The sequence below is a fragment of the Melozone crissalis genome, unplaced genomic scaffold (genome assembly GCF_028551555.1).
Source record: "Melozone crissalis strain CALT ecotype California unplaced genomic scaffold, PUWL_Pcris_2 ptg000005l_1, whole genome shotgun sequence".
Classification (NCBI taxonomy): domain Eukaryota; kingdom Metazoa; phylum Chordata; class Aves; order Passeriformes; family Passerellidae; genus Melozone; species Melozone crissalis.
Genome location: NW_026535783.1, coordinates 3743853 through 3765041, shown reverse-complemented (window position 1 = coordinate 3765041; position 21189 = coordinate 3743853). Strand labels below are relative to the sequence as shown.

Here is a 21189-nt window from a genome sequence, read left to right as displayed (position 1 = left end):
TTTGAATCTGCTTCACACATTATCTGCAGGTGTTATTGTTATGCAAGTACTCTGTGTAAAACCTTTTCTCTTTCCATTTTACTGCAATGGACACCTGACTAGGAGTTCTTGGGGATAAATTGCTACAAACTCAGTTTTGCAGCCAGCTCTAGTCCGGGGATATGGTGCCCAGGCACCAGGACAGACTGGCGCCTCCTCATCGCCATTCATCCACTTGTCTTGATCATCATGGGTGTTCAGCTGCAGTTCCTCTTCAAATTTCCCTCTGTGGAAAGAAAGGGGATGTTTACAAACAGCTAATGTGTTGTGAGAACCATGAGTATTATCCAGCCCTCCACAAGAGCATTCAAATTATGCAGTTGTTTTTTTTGTTTGTTTTTTTTTTTCCTCTTTTTAGCAAGTTGTAGTATAGCCTGCAAGGTGAATTTGATATGCACCGATGTAAAAATGTAAATTTTTCTTTTAACATTTAGTTAGAGGAAAGCTTGGGAGTGTTTCATACTGTGACTTGTGACTTGCAAGTTTTGGTTCAACTCATGTCCTAGGTGAACCTTAACATGTGACATTTTACCCTTAAAAGGATGGATTTGTTATATAATAGTTTGCACAGATGTCAAATTTTTGCTGCTAACATCTAGTCCAGTTGTCTTTAGTAAATGGGGATATGAAGAATTGCCTTAAGCACTTTAGATATTTTTTGTTTTAGACTTTTTTTTTTTTCTGGACTAGTGTCTCTCCAGCACCCATCATCATAGGAAGATGAGCGACACCACACTGCTCCCAGTGATGCTTTTTGTTGCAGTTGGTGCAGGGTTTGTGCTTGCAGCTGGACAGGGATGCCTGGAGCCTGTGGAATTACCTTTTCCTTTGGGAGTCCACTTTCAGGGATTTGGAGAGGGGTGGCTCCTTGGCAGTGGATCAGATTTTTTTGAAGGTCTGCAGTTCAATCCACCAGGCTTATTTACTCTGGAGCCAATACTGCATGGTGGCAAAACAGGAGTTTTCTGCTCTATGACCAAAAGGAGATGCCTAATTTTTTTCTTCTTTTTCTTTTTAAGTATTTACTGCTGGTATTCTGAAGGTATTTTAACTCTGAAAGCCTGACTTTTGAGGAACTAAATGTTTTCCTTGAGGTGTTAATACATCAGATGAGCATAGCTGCTGTTGTCTCGTGGAAAACTAAGAACTGTGTTTTAACTGCAGCTAGGGATGTCAGTGTCAGACAGGATGATTAAAAAAAAAAAAAACAAACAAAAAAAACCTTCTGGGGATATAAATGCTTCTGCAAATACCAAACAGGCAGGGCAGAGGTGGCAGGTTCATTTTTCAGAAATGCAGGAAAAGCAGAGTCGAAGCAGCTTATTTGTACACAAAAACGGGATTTTGTGTACAAATCCCGTTTCCTCACCCCTCCCACGTGTCAGATGGAGACCGGGGCAGCCACCTGGGAGCGTGTTGGGCCTGACCGTGTTTTTATTTTGAGGCGTGCGGGGTGTTGGATGGACGCTGACCGTGACTTGTGTTGATGTCGTGCTCCAGCGTCGCTATTTTTGGGTGTCCTGCGGCAGGGCCAGCCTGCCTGTGGCTTTCCTTCGGGGCACATCCCGGTGATCCCTGGGGCCGCTCCGCCGGCTCCCTGCCCGGATCCCCCCGCCATGGAGGGGACTGGGAAGCAGGGGCGGGTGCCGTCCGCGTGTGACGCGATGTTTTGTACTAATACAGAAATCTGCAACCCTGTGTGTGTCTCTCGCTGTGTCGTTTTACCTCCGCCTCATTTTGGGGGGATTTGGGGCGGTTTTGGGGGTTCGGGGTGGGTGAGGGACCCCCGTGAGTAGGGGGGGGGGGGTTACGACAGCGAAGGGGGGTGTTTTACGACGGCGGGCTGCGCTTTGCGGCGTCGCTTTCCGGCCTGAAGCCGCATCGCGGTGAGGGCGGCCGGGCAGCGGCTCCCGGGGTGCCGTGGGGCTGATGCAGAAGATCAACAGGAACGTGGTGCTGGCGCTCCTCTCGCTGACCAGCCTGGTTTTCCTGCTCTTCCAGCTGTGCTACTACAAGTTCTACCTGTCGCAGAAGGTGAAAGAAGGCAGCGCGCTGCCCGGGTTTCCCTGCGCGGCGCTGTGTGGGCGGCAGTCCCGCCCCCGCCGGGTTCCCTGGAGCGGCTCCGGGGGCGGGCGGGGAGCCCAGGCCGGTGTCCGGTGCCGGGGGTACAGTCGGGGTTGGGTTCCCAGCCTGGTATCCGAGTCACTGTGTCAGCCAGGGCCTTCAGATTTCTCCCGCAGGGAATGATGCCCCCGCCAGCTTCCAGCCACCGCGGCTTTCCACCTTCCGCTCTCGTTTATCTGTCACTTTTATCGCCTCCCAGGTCGCAGCGAGCTCTGTCTGAGGGCTCTGCCGGAGGAAGGCAGCATCTGCTGGGTGCAGGTTTTCCAATGGGTTTTCCATGGCGGAGAGAAATCCCAACTTTTTTTTCTTTTTTTTTTTTTTTTTTTTTTCCAGTCACCTTAGGGTTTTGTGACTCAGTGCTCCTAAAGTGCTGGGTGTCACAGTTTAAATCCTGGTTTTATACGTGGAATGCTGTTTGTACCTCTTTTTATACCTGACCTGGAACGTCCAGGCCAGTGGTTTTCTGCAACAGCAATGGAAGTCAATGTTACTGTAAATTAAATCCTCTGGTGGTTCTTAGTTTACAGTTGCAACTCCGATTCGACAAAGGAACTCCTTTTATTTTTAGAGAAGAATCGTGCAGGTTTCAAAGCACCCTGACTCATTTTTTTGGCTTTTCTTTCCTTATTAAGTGCAGGCAGTGTCCGTGACAGCTGCTGCTACAACCTTCAACTTCTTTCCCACCGTTTCTGGTTTTTAAACAATGACTGAGAAATTCTCCGTGCTTTGGAAAACCCAAAAAGCTGAGCCATGAGCTGCCTTGACTCTCTCACATGAAAATGCTGTCCCTAAAATTGAATTGTCTAGGATTACACCTGGAAAGACTGAGGCACAGTGCCACTGTCCCTGCCACTGTGGTATTTGCCTGACAGGGTTTGTCATCCTCCTGTTTTACATTTGCTGGCACATTGGCTTGGAAACCCGAGGCCTCACCACTCAGTGCTTGCATGTTTGGAGGTCCCTGAGGCTTGGATTGTCCTTCTAAATATATTTAAAATACATTTAAGCCTCAGCAGTTGTTTATGATTTCACATTCAGGACTGTAGCTGGGTGACCAAAGGCATAACTCCATTATCCATGAAGTGGATAAATGCCTCTGGATGTCATGTTAGGAAAACAAGGATTCAACTGAAACTTTGGGGGTTTTATCTTCTTTCTCCCTTCCCTTCATTTTGTTTTTTTTTTGCTTTTTTGTTTTTTTTATAGAATGGAGCAGCTTTTTCCAAAGGCAGAGGAAGCCAGTCAGGCCAAGACAGCACAAGATGGGTATGTACAGTGTCACTGGTTCATGCAGCTCTTCCACAAGTCTCAGAACTCGCTTGGAACTGCAAATCCAGGGTCCGGCTCTCACTCTTCCCGCTCTTCACTGAGCGCTTTCTGCTTTGAAGGAGGAAGAGATACACTTTGTAACTTTGCTCAGTAAATACAGTATCAAAACATCACTGTAAAGTAAAACTGAGAAACAGTTACAGCTTCACAGCCTTTGCCAATGCTGTGCTTCCATTTGTTGTTGATGTTTCAGAAAGAAACACTTTTTCTTTCTGAGACAGAAGTGTTGATCCAGGGTTTTGTGTCCTTTCAGGCTGGGTGTCGAACAGATTGGCTGCATTGCCATGCAGCTTCTTTGCTGCCCTGAGAAGCCCCTGGCTCACACAACCCTGCTTTGCCCACTCCAGGTGTTTAACCTGCTGGTCACTGTTCTGTTACCTGCTTGTGCTGGGTTGTAAAGCTCTTCCCAAGCAGGAAAATGTCAATTTCAGCATTCCAGCCCTCATGACCAGTGCTGGGAGTGCTCTTAGGTGCTTGAAATGGGATATTTGTTGTGCCTTGCAAGATTGAATGCAACCAAAAGCACCCACCCTGGGGAATCAGAAGGTCCCCTGTCATATTTGTAGTTGGGGTTTGTTTGGAAACAGTTTTTACAGAAGACTTTTTGTTAACTGATCTCCCAGTGGAAAAGCAGCACAGATGGTTAAGGAGAGGGATGTGCTGGGAGCTGGCTGCCTTTCGGTTTGGATGCAACATGATAACGTTGCTAATTAGCAGAATGGCCATTTAAAGGCCTGGTTTCTGCTGAGCAAGAGGGAAGGTGCTCTGGCTAGGAGCTGTCCCTGGAGAAAATCCAGACCAACTGCTCTGTGCACTGTTTGCTCGTGCCAGGAGTGCCTTGCTATTCTTGGAGGTGACACCTCTTGGAGCTGCCTACCAGGTGTGAGGTGTCGCAGAGCTCTCCTAAAGGTTTAACTTGCTCTTCTGAGATCATCAGTGAGAAAGGATGTGCCATGATCCTGTCACCTGCTGCACTTCAGCCTTTCCGTAGAGTCCCTGCAGTGGTGTGTCCAAAATACTAAATTTGAACACATTTCTCTTGGTGACTTAATATCAAGGCCATGTTTTTCTACCATTATTTGTGGGGTTTTTAACTTATTTACATTTCAGCTGAAAGCATCTGTTTTCCTGGAGTAGTGATGGATTGGGAAGGTGGATACTTTTGCACAGACTTTTTTTCCTGTTCGTCCTTCTGGTGTGCCAGTTTTAGTCACAGAAGTAATATGAGCACATCACTCAGCTTTCATCTTTGTGTAGCTGAAATCACTGTGGGGATGGCCTTGCTTGTGCCTGTACCACACAGGTAATGCTGCTGCCAAAACTCTGTTGTTGACTCACATCCTGAGCTCATGTTTTCACATCTCCCTGGAGCCAGAGCTTTAAAATCATTAAATGAAAATGTTACAGTTGAATACATTTAAGTGGCAGGGTTACTGTGGCTGCTCTAAGTGGTTTCTGTGTGCCACTGACATTTAAATGTGCTTGATTACTGTTCTCCACTGAATCAGGTTAATAACCCCTTGCATTAGGCACAGAACATTCTTGCTGCAGCTTTTTTACTCCTTATGCAACCTTGAGTGCCCTGGGAAGACCAGAATCCAAATTCTGTCTGGCATTTGCATCCCTTCTTCTCACTCAGCCTCACAACTGTTTGTGGAAGTGAAGTGTACAGAGTGAAGAGGATGCATTTGGGGTTAAGATTTCCTTCTTGCAGTGGGTTAGGGTGTCTTTCTGTCAAAGAGTTTTAATGCAAAGATGGTCTTTCTGCCCTCTGTCAAACAGCACGTGGTTAGGAAGTTCCTGGGATTAATATCCACTCACAATATTCCAGTGTATTTGATCGATCCTTTGATTCTGGGACTGGTTAATAAAGACATTGAGCAGATCAGAAGCTCTCCTGGTGGCCCCAGCCCAGAATGCAAATACTTCTGTGCTCCAAGAGACTTCACCACCTTTGCACTACTAGACAAAACATGGAAACATGATGTAAGTGCATGTTTTCTGTTCACAATTGTGTATTTTAATGCATTCTTTGATGTTGTCACTTAATGCCTGAATGTTTGTATCTGAATTCATGTGGTGGTGATATTGTAGGCAGAGGAAACTTTGAAAGTAAAAGTTGCCCATTTACTAGCCTGGATATATTAGGAGTAATTTATAGCTGAAACTTTTTAGAAGCTGTCTGCAATATTAAGAAAAACACTGGTAGCCAGAGTCTATGCCAAAAGGAAAGAAAGAAGGTCTGTTAGAAAGGAAGAAGGAGAACCTGGAGCCTGTAATGTAGGTGCATCTGTTATAAATCTGGAGTTTGGGAACTCATCAAGAAGAAAATGCAGTTATTGATGTGACAATTACCATAGTCTGCTAATTTACATTTCTTTTAGCACATCTTTGTAATGAATACCATTTCACTTCATGTATTGCTGATACTTAATGGTGTCTCTGCTTCTCTGTAATGTTAGGACACTTTTAATGGCTGTGTTAAAAATAGAGGTGTAGCATGTGAGGAAGGACAGATTTAAATCCAATATTATTTCATCAATTAAGTGTAACCAGGAAATATTTATTAGATTAATTTCCACAGACTAAAAATACCAGTGACAAACAGCTTTTTTCTTTTTTCCTTTTTTAAATTTCATTTTTTTTCAATTGTAAAATTTTATTTTATTAGAAAGAGCAGAAGGCACTGAAATGATCAGTGACTATTTCACGGAAGAACTTGAGTGAAGAAGGGTGTCACTCTGGGCCTGATCAGGCAGCTGTTTTACCCACAGGTGCGAAGGAATTCCAGAAGCTAAGAGTGAAGTTGTATGGCAGCACACTGAGATAAATCCATTTTCCCCTTGCTTTGTGTCTCAGTGATAATTTCTGTATCATTCAGGGGAGAAGCTGATATGCTCATACAGAACATTTCAAGTGGGGAAATTGAAGGGCTCTTCAGGTGCTGATTGGTTTGTTGTTTTTTAGGGTTTTTTTTTGTTTTGTTTTTTGTTTTTTTTTTTTTAAATCAGCCAGAATTTAATTCCCTTTGTTTGTAGAAATATGAAATCCTGTTACTTGAGGCCAGTGGTCAGTGTTTGGTGAGATTTTTATCTGCCCCACAAAAGAAGGTTTTGGGCTAATCATTTTTGTGTTATTATTCAAGGACTTAGGAACACCAGATTTTGCAGAAGAACAGTTTTAGAGAATAGTTTCAGAGTGCAGGGTAGGGTGCTATGGCAAGGAACAAACCTAATCCAAACATGGCTTACAACATTAATTTGCTGTTTCATTTTGTAGTTTGAGAGACAAAATTTAAAACAAGGAAAAAAGTTGGTTGGAATTGCTTGTGACTGCTGGTCTACAAGCTCTTAGAGATTTTTGATTCATTTGTGCTTAAGCCTGGTTAAAAAATGAAATGAGGAATGGTGTGAGTTAGTAATAAACATTCAGCTTCCAGTTTTGGTTTCTCTAATCTTTAGCCTCCTCTGCCTCCTGTGTTCCTCGTTTTCAGGTGGGCCTGTTTAGAGCTGCTGAGAAGATGGGGTTCCAGTGGCTAAAGATTATAAACAAGGACCCCCGCTTGGATGGGATGGATGACCTGTCTGGGATGGAAATCCCCTTGCACTACATATTCAAACTGGCATCCCATGCCATTCACCTGGTGGTCTTCTATGAGAGGAGTGGCAATTTCCTCTGGCACGGACCCCTGAGGCTCAAGCAACACATGGACAGGAAGTTTGTGCCTTTCCGGAAACTCCACTTTGGCCGCTACCCTGGGGCCTATGAAAAGTGAGCTCACCACAGGGGAAGGAGAAAGCCACCATGGCACTCCCAAAATTCCCTCCTCTGTGTAAAACGACTCCGTTTCCTGTATCAGATCCTAAGATTCAGCTGAGAGTCAGACCCCCAAAGTGTAGGCTTTGAGAACATAGTTTCTGAGAAAACGAGAAAAATACTGAGGCATTTCACACATCAAAATAAATCTCTTTAACTTTTTCCATTAATTTGACCCCCTTCCTTCATCCTTTTAAAGCATGGAATCTGTATAAGTTATGTGCCTAAATGTTCAAAGGACACCGTGTAAGCTGTTAAATAATCTCTCTTCCATCATTATGAAGGCTGAATAGTTTTTAATTTTTAAAAGCAAGTAGCTCCAGAGTAAAATTTGATTCTGAAGTCCATCCTGTAACACTTAGACAACCAAACAGCCTGAATTTTGGTGCCCTGAACAACATCTCTGAACAAATTCAAGTCATAAGTCAGTAAAGGAATCAGTGATCTGACAAACCAGCTTGGGGTTTGGAGGTGTAGGAATTCTTTTTAAACAAAGTTTTGAAATGTATGGGGAATTTGCTGAAGCTCTTGTTGCTTTTTTTCATTTAAAATTGGTTTGGCCTGTATTTAGACAGAGTGATCACTGCCAGTAGTGTGCATTAAGATTATAACCTGAGTTAATGGATAAAGTGCCATGTGATTTGTAATGAAATTAAATAGAGTAATATATTATCTCTCTTTCCATGCAGGCCAGAACTTCTGCTTGTTTCCATTGATGACTTAAAAGTTCAAATTCCAAAAAATCCGTCCAGTTTTCTAGAGGAGATGTCCCACTCTAGATTTCTTGAATGTAGGTACAGAGAAGCTCGGGCTTTCTTTCAGGTTAGTGGTAACTGGGTGGTGCCTCTGAGGTGAAATGTGTGTTTTCACTGATTGACCCAAACCTAAGAACATTTCACTCATTTTGGTTTTTTTTTACTTAAATGGGACTGTTCACATGCACAAAGCTAAATACAAAACCTGATTCTCATTCCACAGAGTGGAATATGGTGATGAAATCAAAACTTTACCTGAAGATCATGGCCTTTTTTTGGTTTTTTACTTGTAAGCACATTTTTTTTCCAAGAGGGAACCAACATATCCATAGTTCTTACACACCCTTACTGTTAAATGGATCTTATGTAAATAAAAATAGTGGTTTTATTAGAGACACAAATAAAACTTGTGTCTTCATGGCTGAAAACTTTCCTCATAACAGTCCTTGAAGTTTTGAGAAATGTTGAATTTTAGATTTTTTGAACCATGTCCTGCAGTTCCATGTTCCTCATTTGGCTTACCTGAAATGGTTACATTCCAAAGTGACTGATTTAATTGCTTTTCTGACTGTGTAGGCTGATGTTTTCAGAGCATTGTTTTTAGAATTTTGCTACTTGATTTAGCAGATAGAAATGTTTCTGCTGTAGTGTGGGGGGGCATTTTGTCCTAACTTGGAAAGGACATGAGTTATAAAGTGATCAAAAGTTCACAGTTAGGAGTACAGAGTCAGAGTCAGACCACTGAATCTGAGCCATCTCTGAGTTCATGCAAGGGGGAAAAGGGCACTGGAGGCTCCAGTCTGCACTCATTCAGGTATTGGGGAAAGGGAGGAGCACTCCTGTTCACTGTAGCCAGCTGTAGATCCTAGTTTGGGTAGCAGGAGGGTCACAAGGGCATCCATGTGTTATCCGTTCACGTGTGGAAGACAGAAAAATATTATCCACTTCAGCCTCCAGGCAGAAATCACCACAGGCAGAGACAATGTGCCCCTAAATGTTTATTGAACTTTGCTGGAACTTTAACACTGAGACAAGCAGCTGGCACCTGTTTGGAAAAGTTAATTTTGGCTGCTTGATGCCCAAGAGCTCTTACAGAAATCCATCACAAAGCCAAGTGGTTGTTCTTTTGTTAGAATTGGTAATGTTTGCCCAGCCTCCCGTGTTGGTTTTGGCTTTGCATGGATGGCAGACCTTGCCACAGTTCTATCTGGAAGATTTTTGTGTTGACACCGTTTCTCCTTGCCAGCTCTCCTTAAAACTCAACACCCAATTCTGACACTTGGTGGCGCCAAATAAATTAATCATGGAGTTCTGGAGGTTGGAAAAGCCTCGATGTGCTGGCAGAGACTGGTTCTGTCCCTGTGCTCTCCTTGGACTCCAGGAATTGACTTCAGCATGTGCAGAACAAGGGCTCACCCGTGCTGCTGCCAACTGCTGAGAATCAGAGTCTAATACATATTTTCTTATTGTAATCTACTGTGAATTTTCATTCTTGTGGTTAGGAAAAAAAAGGAAGGTTGATGAGTCAGTGATTTAATTTCCACTCTGTAATTCCAGTGCATGTTCTGAACATGGACTGCGTATGTAAAAAAGATATTGGCCCAGGTATTAGTTAAGTAAATTTTTAATGCTATTTTTCCCTTGGATGCCAAAAAAATGAAGGGACAGGTTTGCTCTCTGACAGTAACTTGCTTACTCTTGCCTTCCAGCTGTATCCTGATGATTCCTCTCTTGATGCAGTGGAATTCAGAAAAAAGGCGAAATCCTTGCTTCATCTGGCTGCCCTGACACTGAATAACTTGGGAGTGAAGTTCTGGCTGAGCAGCGGAACATGTCTTGGTAAAAACTTGTGTTGTGTTGCATTTTTAAAGTCACCTGAAACTTTAAACACTTCATCCTCCACTTCTTGTGATGTCAGCAGAGGCCAAAAGTACTGGGTTGGAAGGTAATAATTGTATTGCAATAGGACATCTTTTGTCCTGAAAAAAAGCTTTTTCTTTAGAAACCTGAGCAGCAGAGCTGCTGGGCAGATTTCCAGTGAAGCATTTAGTGTTGTTAGCAATTACCTGTCTTGTGTTCATCCCTGCTAGGAAGTAATCAACAGTTCCCTAATTTGTGTGACTTGGAATTCACTGAAGTGCCAGTTGGAAAACACAGTGATGAGCACATTGTTCTGCTGTCCAAGTACACTCTAAGCCTGTTTTTCTTCCCATGCAATTAGATGCTTGTCACTGACTCCTAAAATGCAGTTTACACTAATTTATTTTCTTTCAAAACAAACTTTTAATAAAATCGCAGTCCATTGGAGTAGGTAATGCAAGTTTTCAGTTCTGCTGAAGGTACAAGTGTCTTATCACTGGTGGGGACTCTTTGTGAAGACTCATGTGTTCACATTTGCCTTGTATTTATTTAATAGTAGGGAATATAGTTTTCTGAATGAACAGTTACTAAAAGATGGCTTAATGAAACAGGCAAAAGAATGTCCCACTTTGTGTCTTTCTGCTTTGCAGTGGTGATTGAAAGATGATTAACATCTTGGATGCAGTGTAAAACAATAGTTGCAAATCAGAAGCACAGCTGTGGTCCTGTAGCTGTTAACTGCTGATTAGATTTGGTCCCACATAAAGAACTTTTTTATTTTTTTATGCATTTAAATTAGGAAACTGAAGATACATTATCTTTGTTTTTTCTCAAATTCTTGGCTTTCTGAAGGGAGAGAGATGGCTATAAGTGCAGTAATACTTGTTTCCTTTGATGTGGTTCATCCCATACTAAAAAAAGGCAGAAGTCTTGTTTATGGCCTCAAAAGTCAAAGACTTTTGCCTGGTGATCTGAGGACAGTTCATTTTTCTGTTGCTTTGTTTCTATTAAATTCACCTTCCTGAATTAACTAATTTGGGATTTTTCTGCTTTATTTTCTTCCCCCTCAGGCTGGTTTAGGCAGTGCAATGTCATTCCTCACAGCAAAGATGTGGATTTGGGAATCTTTATAAGGGACTACAAAGCAGATATCATTCCAGCCTTTCAGAAAGCAGGCTTGCCACTGAAGCACAAATTTGGCAAGGTACATAGAAAATGAACATTTTACTTCATGTGTGTGTTTCTGTAGATTTGTAACTTTGACTTCAGTTGCAGAAGTGTTTGATATTAAAAATAATGCAGAGTTGAATAGTCAGTTAGAATAGAAATATATCTGTATATCTAATGAAAATGAATTTGTTTTCTGCTGGCATAAGTTGCTTTGTATTTCTATGTGTATATACAGTGTGTATTTTTGTATTCCAGGTGGAAGACAGCTTGGAACTCTCTTTTCAGGGAGAAGATGATGTGAAACTTGACATTTTTTTCTTCTATGAAGAGGATGACCACGTATGGAATGGAGGAACTCAGGCCAAATCGGGCAAGAAATTTAAGTAAGAACTGGATTTGTACCACTAGCAGGAAAGAAATTGAACAAGATAGTGTTTACTGATGGCATTTTGTGTGCTGTTTCCTGGCAAAGCCTGTGCTCTTTGTGGAAATGTGGATGTCAGAGGGGAATCAGTGGAGATTCTGCACTCTGAGACCAGTGAAGCAGAGAGAGAACAGTCCTGTGCCTTGCTAGAGAGTAAATGTCAGATCTCTTGTGAAATCAAAAGCAGGGCTGGCATGTCATATATCAAGCAGATCTTTTCTGACTGTGACAGGCCCCCCGGTTACATAAGCACCCTAGATGAGAAAAAAAAATCTCTAAAACAGTGTTTATTGCACAATCTAATTTTGTAGTAGAACATTAATCCTTAGGCATCTGTCTTGATGAGGAGGTATTATGGCAAAAAGCCTCAACTCTCTTTGCACAGAAAAGCCCACAATTTGGGATTTTGAGGTAGCAGTTTGGAATACTGGGTTGTGACAGCAACACAGACAATTCCTGCAGGCCTTACTGTTCATGTTCTCAAAATGGAATTTTGAATAGGATCCCATGTTTCTTGTTTCACACCTTTCAGTATTAAATCAGCAATGATTTAATAATTTAATTTAATAACTTAATCCCAATCAATTTAGCAAACTGAATATGGGTTTTGATAATTAGATTTCTTTCAAGCACATTCCTTCACTCAGAAGGAGATTGCTGCAGACTAGTTGAAAACCTTGTAGACTTCTATAGGATTTCATTATCTTTCATATTTTGCCTGAAATATATTTGTTTGTATTTAGCTAATGGGAATTTAGTGAGCACTGTCATGCAGTTGGAGATAATGTCCAAATTCTTGTCTTAGTTATCTTTGTTCTGAAGTGATAAATAAAGACTGGGAATGATATTTTGATAACCAGCTTCAAAAGGCACATTTAGAAATAGACAAAAGAAAGAGCTTTGCTATCCAGCATATTTTCTGTGGGAATATTCTGTGGAATATCCCCACAGAAAATGTGCTGTATAGCAAAGTATTTTTTTTTTTTTTTAGAATATAGCAGCAGTTCCAGTTTTCATGTGTGGTGCATTCTGAAGAGCAAGCTGACCAATAACTTCCTTTCCTCTTCTTTGTGCTCTTGTTGCATCTAAATTGCAGTAGCTGTTTCCATGCCAATGGAGTTGACACTGCTCCTTCAAAATTCCATCAAACCTTGGATACCTGAGAGATGCTTTTCCCCTGTTTTTTTGATAATGACTGGTCCAAGACATGAGAATAGGGGATCAGTGTGACCCTGTGCTGCACTCCAGCTTTTGTATCTTTGGAAATTACAGCTCTTTTGGAACTCCATCTTCCACAAAACTCTTTCCTTTTCTTGTAGCCTTGTAATTATTTTTGGTGGTAGCTTATTAAAAGTTCCAAACATAGCTTTCTTGTTCAGTAATAACTTTGCTTAGGGAAGCCAAGCCTCTAATTCTGAGCTGGTGTTTCTTAGTTTAGTACACACAGAAAAGGACCAGGAAAACTGCTTGTTTACCACCATAAAGGCCCTGAGCCATGAATTGTAGCTGCTCAGAATCCTTAGCCAAGTAATTCCAGACGTGTTATTCCAAATGCACATTCAAAAAGAGAAAAGAGGCCCAGCTTTTGTTACTGTGAGATGTGAGAGCACTTGGCATGCTTAATCTGACTATGTACAACACCAGAATGACACTCAATTTTGCTTCATCTCCAGCAATTCTGTCAGAATTTTGGTGGAAGGCAAAAGTGAGGAGGTCAGTCAGAAGAGAAGTGATTGTTTGCTCATGCTGAATCCTAAATCTACTCTCACAGTTTTAAAGGAATTATAGTGTCAGAAGAGATGCTGATTGCTACTGGGTCATCACAGAGAAGGGTGGAAGTTCTTTTCTAAGATTAAAACTGAAAGGTAGAAGGTATTTTCTTCAGAAAGCTAAATATTTGCACAGGCATACTTTCTATACATCTAAATTAGAGGGTGGAGAGCTAGAGCATTTCTCATTGAGTCCCTAAAATATTTCTCACAATCATTTTTAGCCTCTGTTTCCTTGGAGAGTTGGTTTCTAACCCTCACAGTCTGGCTGTGTGGTTTGCTTTTCCATGTGCACAAACATTTCCTCAGCATTCCTGACACAAACATGTGCATCCTCCTGATACTGTCTTGGAGTTGCAGCAATTGAGGCTTCTTCTTTGTTTGCAAATTTAATATTGGACAGTAGCAATCTCCAGCAGGGAATGGATATCTACAAAAAATGAGTCTGGGAATCAAATCCACACTGTTTGCTTTAGTCCTTAAAGTGAGCTAATTCTGTAGGTTTTTAACAAAGAGGACTTTGTTTAAGAGTTTAGTTTAATTAGCAGTCTCTGGATATATAGCCAAAAAATGCTTGATCACTTTGTTCTTTCCTTCCACTTAAGGCATGAAGCACAATTGCTTTATTTTCTCATATTGTTTGCTGAGAGCTTAGAAATTAAATTACCTTCATGCTTGCAAGAAGATGGAGGAGGCAGTTCTAGTTCATCACACAAATGTCCAAACCTTCTTTAAAAAGGACAAAGTGCTTATGGTTTCATTTTAATGTGTGAAAAGGAATTTTAGGATCACTTTTTTTAAAAATTCTTTTTGTGTGGAAGTCTTCAGAACTTCAGAAGTAGGAATGATCCTCTGCAGGAGTAGTGGGGAGACTTTGGTATTGTCTGACACCTTGACTTGATAGGATGTTGTTCTGGAAATTTACCTGTGAGCTGCCACTGCTGTAAGCATGCAGTGCTTTCTAAAAGGGGTAACTATTAAATCCCATTTGTAACAGGCAAAGCAGAGGCAGGGACGAACCTATAGGTGGCAGAATTATGTGAGCACAAGCAACAAAAGAATTAGGAAGGCTCCTTCCTAAGCACATGAAGCAAATGTTCACCAGTTACTGTTGATAACACCCTTGTCCAGTGTGTAAGAGAAAAAAACAGCATAAATGTAACACAGCCACTAGCTGCAGTTGCTTGCTTTCTCCTTGAACTTACTTAGAGGTGCATTCTAACCCTTTGTCAGTGACCACACGCTTTTGTTCTGGCACAGGTATCTCTTTCCCAAGTTTACTCTGTGCTGGACTGAGTTTGTGGAGCTCAAGGTCCACGTGCCCTGCGAAACCCTGCAGTACGTGGAGGCCAACTACGGCCCGGAGTGGAAGGTGCCTGTGAAGAGCTGGGACTGGAAGAGCTCACCCTTCAACGTGCAGGACAACGGGATCTGGCCTATTGATGAGTGGGACAATGTCATCCAAATCTACTGAGCCCTGTCTGCTGACAGAGCCTGTCCCCAGCACTGTCAGTTTGTGATTTCCCAGTGCCCAACGGCATCGACATCCATTTCCTTTGTAATGCCCCACAAGTTTCCTGAGGAGGCATTTTCCTCCCTTTGCTTAACAGGTGTTGTCTTCACCTTCATCGTGGTTTTTCCACCTGGTTAAAGGAGAAGATGAGGGAAGGGAAGCTGAAAGAAAAGCTGCACAAAGGGAGTAGAGAGGACTGCAGTGGACTTATGGGCAGTTGACTGTTTAAATGTGAACAGTGGCCAGGTGGCTTTGACTTCCCTGGGATCATCAAAACCTTCAGACTGTTCAGTTCTCAAGCTTGAGAGAAGGTTAGGATGGGAAAATCTCAGAGAAGTTCCTCTTTTTCCAAAGGAGATATGTGACTGTTTAACTTCAAAACACCAGAGTTACTAGTATTTCAAATATGCTTGATTTGAGACTGGTACATCCCTACCATGAGCAAGGGGTTGCTCTTGGGAGTGGAATGTTTCTGTGGCACAGAACCTGTGTGACCACCTGCTTTATATCTAGGAGGTATCTGGTAATGGTGTAACACTAAGTGAATGGAAGGAGAAACTATTGACACTGGACATTTTTCAATTTGTCCTTCTTAAAGAATGTGAAGGTGCACGCTGCTGGGATGGCTTCCCCATGAAAAGAAATAAAATTCTTGTTTTAGTGTCCTGGTCTGTGTGTTCTCCCTGTAAAATGTTTTACTGTTTTTTAGCAAATTACAGCTATCCCTGCTTTCCTGCAAGTAGATAGAAATGGGGGGTTATTCACAGTTTTCTGTTCCACAGAACAGAGGCTTCTCTTTAAAGGAGAGGAGAAATGTGTACAAATACCAACTGTTCCATCAAATTTGCAGCAGCAATCCTGGCAGTCCTCTCAGTTTCAGTTTCTCCTGTCACTGAAACATTGGAGTAAATTGTTCAGCTCCTGGCAAGAACTTGTCAGGCTGGCTCTTCAATTGGATGGTAACTTTGTTCTGCCTGGTTAAGAAGGGAGAGATGTAAAATCCTGCTAACACCATTCACTTGCTTCAGTAACCATGACATGAATAGGGATAACTTCTCAGGTAGAATTTTTTTTGTACCTTTTCCTTAAAATGGAAAAAAAAAGAAAAAAAGTGAATGTCCTTGTGGTTTTCATGTTCATAACTCTGTTGTCCTGAACTTCTTGGTGTAATAACATGCAGTAAGTTTGTGAGTTTCTCAGATGTGATAAATGTTTAAGAGTGAAAGAAAAGATGCTCTCAGAAAATTATAATCTGTCAAATTTTTGACTTTGTAGATGAAAAGACTAATGAAAAAAAAAATGCATGTCCCTGAAAGGGAGGATGTCTTGAGTAGTTGATTATACCTGTAAGGTATTCTTCAGGTTAAAATGTTTTCTTTTCAGAGGATACAAGTGTATATTTAACATTGATTAAAAGGAGAGTCTAATTTGCAACTTGAGATGCTGTTTCATCCTTTGTTTTGTCATCTTGGGCAGCATTTAACACACTTCATTGCATTTACCATGACATAATGCATGGAGGAAAATCCTGAAATGTTTCTTACTCTGCTTATTGACTGCCTGTCTTTGAGCATTTATTTTTTAATAAAGATACTTGGATACAGCAAAGATGCTCTGAATAAGGCAGAAGCCCACATGTAGGAGAAGGATCCTTCAGTTGCACAGAGAGATTGCACACTGCACATCTCCTGTCACTCTCTTGCAGTGCTCTGGCAGAGATATCCTGCTTGGATGCAGACTGGGTGCCCAGGAGTGGTGTGAACCTCATGGAACTGCTGCTCTTTAAGGGCACATCATGAGGCTGGAGCCTTGGCATTCCCACAGAAACAGCCAGATTGAGGTGTCCTTCCTCTTGGGTTCTCCTGAATTGCCTCATCTGAAATGGATTCTCAATTCTGTGTTACCTTCTTAACTTACTACCTGCCTTCATTTTGGAAGTGCTCTGGAGAGAAGGGTAATTCCTAAATTCTCCTAATGGTCTTAAGAAACCACACGTGAAGTCCCTTGGCTTCCCTGTAGCAAACAGGGTTTTTCATGTTATTTATGTGCAGCTGATAAAGACAGAAAAATGATCAAAGCACCAGAATAAAATCAAGGAAAGACTGAAGAACTAGCATTGCCTGAAGAGAAGGGACCATGAAATGCCATTTTCAAAAGCCATAAAGGACGGTTACAGAAAAAGGAAGGGATGAGTGTGCTCCTTTCTGTGGGTGGTAGGAAATAGAAGTAAATGGGAGGAATGCAAATTCATCCACCTGCACAGAAACTGGAATATTTAACATGTGGAAATGTGTAAAATCTGTGACTTTGGGGGTCTCTGAGCACACATCAGGTAAATGTCAGCCAAAGCTGAGCTGACTGTAGTTAAGGACTGACTGTACTTAATCCTGTCTTCCTGATGGAAGGAGTTCCTCTTTCTCATGATTCCACAACTTCCTGCTTTTACAAGGTGGAAATTGGAATCATCGTTTGTGTATGAGCTTAAGGAAGGATCTATTTCTGGAATCTGACACTGGAGCTCACAAGAGGAGTGATGCTCTCACGGGAAATGAGAGAAAACTGTAGCATCTTGAACACTTGAAAAAAAAAGTGATTGTTTGCACCGAAAGGGTGGATGCAGTTCTTCCAAAAAGGGTGTGTCTGATCCAAGCTGAGGCTGCAGAACAATCATGGGGTGGACAATGCTTGGCTGCACAGAGGCTCTGAGGGAGATGCTGATGCTTTCCACCTGTCCATGAGCCATATTCTGACAGAAGGGCCCGTGTCTGTCCTACCATGCTGCTCTTTTAACCTCAGACACAGAAAATGGGCAAAACTGTGCTGATGCAGGCAGGAGAGGATCCTGGAAGTATGATTGTCTTTCTCTGCTATCCAGATGAAAAAGTAGTAGCTGATCTTGTTACGCCCTTGCTGTTGAAGCAGAGCCTGGGAGATGCTGGTTGCTGGTGTTAAACAACTTGCATCCTTTGCTGCTTTAGAATTCTCTAGAAGTCTGAAATCTGTCAGCTCTAGAAAATTGAGGAAAAAAAGCAGAGAAAACCAGTCTCTGCTTTGCAGTGCCCACTGTAATTGTGTGTTTTGCACAGATGAATGAGATGTGTAGCAACACAGACACCTTCCTCCCAAGGTGACTGCCTGTCACAGCACAGTGGCTCCCAGGGATGTGTTTCTGTCCTTTATTCCTCCCCAGCAGAATTCCCTGAGCTCACACGGCAGTTCAGGAAGCTCAGGGGCAGCTGCCTCACTGCTCAACCTCGTTTCCTTCCTCTTTGTGTGCTTCTATCACTCTGTGAATTGCAGAGCAGAGCAAGGGAACTTGAGAAATTACGTGGAAGAACATCAAAGTCTGCCTGGCACTTGTGTTCACTGATCATCATCAACTGTTTTGGTAAAGTGGCACCAGCAGACGATTTACACCAGTTGATAATCTTTGCTTAATAGCATTGTGTTTCCTCAGCTCAGCCATTTCTGCTCCTTCCACTTCAAGCCCAGGATAAGCCAAGTGGCTCTCTTTGACATAAAGCAAATAATTACAGCGCCTTTCACCCATCCACTTCCTGTCAGAAAAGTCAAAACTCTTGAGTAAAGCAGCTTCCACAAGGAGCTACTGTTGAACTGTGTGGCCTCCCTCCTTGAGCTGACACCAGCCCTTCTTTATCACTGCCATTGTCCAGAGCAGTGTCTCAGGAGCCGGTTGGAGCAGCAGGAGCATTTTCTTTATTTAAAAAAATCTGTGTGTTTGCTCTCTGGGCTCCTGTAATCATCTCACATTGTCAGCATTCAGACTTGGGCGCCTGTTGGTAACAACCTTTCTCAGCTGCACTGGAAGAGGGATTTCTGAACAAACATGGAAAGGGAGAGAAGATTAAATAGGGAACAGCCGGTAAAGACAGGAGCCAGGCCAAGCTGTTGGGTTTGTATTTTTATCCCTTTTATTTGGTGATTTGTTTTAATTAATTACTTTATTTTAGGAAGCCAAGATACATTTGTGTCATTTGGAAAGGGGTCCCCCCGTGATGGACCAGACATCTGGTGAAAAATTTTCTTTATTGTCATGGCTTCAGCTGGGACAGAGTTAATGTCCTCCGTAGCTGGTGTGTTGCTGTGATTTTGGACTTGGTATGAGAATAAATGTTGATAACATGCCTGTGTTTTAGCTGTTGCTATGTAATTTATACACTAAATCAAGGATGTTTCAGTTCCTCATGCTGTACCAGTGGGCAGGTACATAAAAAGCCATTGAGGCAGGTGAGCTGAACAACCCAAGGGTTTCAGAGAATGTAATGCTCTGGGTTCAGAGAATATTTCAGAGAATGTCATAAACTGGGGGGAGTTGGCTGGGAGGGCTGATCACTGCTGGGGGGTGGGATGGGCATCAGTCTATGGGTGGTGAGCAAACTGTGCTGTCCACCACTTACTTTTGATGTTTGCTCTCTCTCATTATTATTGTTACTATTATTATTGTTATCAGCATTGTTAGTATTTCACTTTGTTTTCAGTCACTGAACTGTTCTTATCTCAACCATGAGTTTTACAGGTTTTTTTCCCCCGATCTCCTCCCCATCCCTCTGTGGGGGTGACAGGTCAGCAGATTATACCCCTGTACCCCCCCAGTTAAATGATCCACTGAGTTGTCCTGCATTATTTGGAAGGAAATTAGGTGGTTTTTTCCTTGGAGCATGCCCTCTCCAGGGTCTGACATCCTCTGCAGAGTCTGACATCCTCTGCAGCAGTGCAATGCAACTCCTCCAAAACGAGGTGTGCTGCTCTGTGCTTGGAGAGAAAAGTGTGTTTCTGTGATTCAGTCCCAGCACAGACAGGGAAAAGGATGCCAGGAGGGCTTTTGGCTCGCCTTGGAGGTGCTGTTTTGCTCTGTGATCCTCATGAATACATGTAAGAGAATCAAGTAGGGTGGGAAAGACCTCTGGGATCATCAGGTCCATCCTGTGACTGATCACCACTGTTACCCAAAACAGAGCACTGAGTGCCACCTCCAGCCTTTCCTTAAACACCTCCAGGGACAGTGACTCCACCACTGCCCTGGGCATCATATTCCAATGTCTTATCACCCTTTCTGTGAAAAAATTCTTCCTAATATCCAGCTAAACCTCCCCCCTGGCCCAGCCTGAGGCCGTTCCAAACTCTGCTCCTGTCCCTGTTCCCTGGAGCACAGCCCGACTCCCTGGCTGTGCCCTCCTGGCAGGAGCTGTGCAGAGCCACAAGGGCCCCCTGAGCCTCCTCTGCTCCAGGCTGAGCCCCTTCCCGGCTCCCTCAGCATCTCCTGGGGCTCCATTCCCTTCCCAGCTCCGTTCCCTGCCCCGGCCACGCCGCAGCCCCTCCATTGCCCGTGTGAGGGCCCGGAGGTGCCGCAGCCCTCGAGGTGCGGCCTCAGCAGGGCCGGCCCAGGGACGGGCCCTGCCCCGCTCCTGCTGCCGCCGCACGGCCGGCACAGCCCCGGGGCCATCGGCCTCTGGGCCCCGGGCACCCCTGGGCTGTGTCCGGCTGCTGGCACAGCACCCCCGGGGCCTGTCCCAGCCCCTTTCCCCCAGCCTGGAGCTCCATGGGGTTGTTGTGAGCCCAGGGCAGGACCCAGCACTGCCCCTGGCTGTCCCTCAGCCCACGGATCCGGGCTGGCCAGAGCCCTCTGCAGAGCCCTCCTGCCCTCCAGCACATCCACATCCCACCCAGCCTGGTGACATCTATAAATTCATGAATGGTAAACACAATCCCTGTATCTCCAACATACCTGGACACACAGGAGCACCAGTGAAGGAGTTTGGGGCCCATCTCCATCACACACCTTACATGTGCTGCCTGTAGCCACCTGTGATGCCTTTCCTGCACTGCCGATGTCTTTAGCCCCTGGCTGTTTGCTGCAGCCACTTCTCCGGGTTAATGATGCCTCTGTAGTGCATTTGGCGTTTGATCAGGAGAAATGCCTCTTCTTTCTTGCTGAGATAAAGCTGTTGCTGAGGTCAATGTGCTGAGACCATCATTAGCCCCTTCTTTGCTGGTCTTTTACAGCCACTTTGCTGTAAGCAGCTAATGAAGTAAGCCAATTAATCTGCTGCCCCTCAGCCCTCCAGGGACCTGCCTTCCCCTACAGTGCAGTGGAGGTGTCCTAACCTCTGAGTAAAGGTCCACAATATCTCCTGTGAACAAGGAACAAGGAAAGGCCCAGAAATTATTGCTTTCTCTTCTTTCTTTGACCACCAGATCTTCCCATCCCTCCCAATATCAGTTTTGAAACGCTCTGGTTGTTATCCAGTCCCCATGAATGTCTCATCTGGCAGGCTGGCATGAGGCTGGTGGAAGCCTGGAGATGGGTACTTTGGATTTTGGCCCGAGTGGTGACCAGACTGCCACATCTTCCATCTGACCTTTTGAGTC

At 43.5% G+C, this 21189-nt stretch overlaps 1 protein-coding gene across 1 annotated transcript; it reads left to right on the top strand.

The window, feature by feature from the left end:
- Nucleotides 1-1904: 1904 nt before the first annotated feature.
- Nucleotides 1905-16238, top strand: FKTN (fukutin). The gene is made up of 9 exons (XM_054287102.1): nt 1905-2073; nt 3370-3429; nt 5275-5478; nt 6986-7263; nt 7998-8130; nt 9773-9902; nt 10994-11127; nt 11349-11476; nt 14547-16238. The coding sequence occupies exons 1-9, from the start codon at nt 1969-1971 to the stop codon at nt 14758-14760; spliced, it is 1386 nt and encodes a 461-aa protein (XP_054143077.1). The 5' UTR covers nt 1905-1968; the 3' UTR covers nt 14761-16238.
- The last annotated feature ends 4951 nt before the right edge of the window (nt 16239-21189 follow it).

What these genes read in the sequence shown, in the direction of transcription:
- FKTN (XM_054287102.1), top strand. Translation starts at nt 1,969, where the DNA reads ATGCAGAAGATCAACAGGAACGTGGTGCTGGCGCTCCTCTCGCTGACC. An exon ending in TACCCTGGGGCCTATGAAAA is followed by an intron (nt 7,264 to 7,997) that starts GTGAGCTCACCA and finishes CTTTCCATGCAG; the next exon opens with GCCAGAACTTCTGCTTGTTT. An exon ending in AAATCGGGCAAGAAATTTAA is followed by an intron (nt 11,477 to 14,546) that starts GTAAGAACTGGA and finishes GTTCTGGCACAG; the next exon opens with GTATCTCTTTCCCAAGTTTA.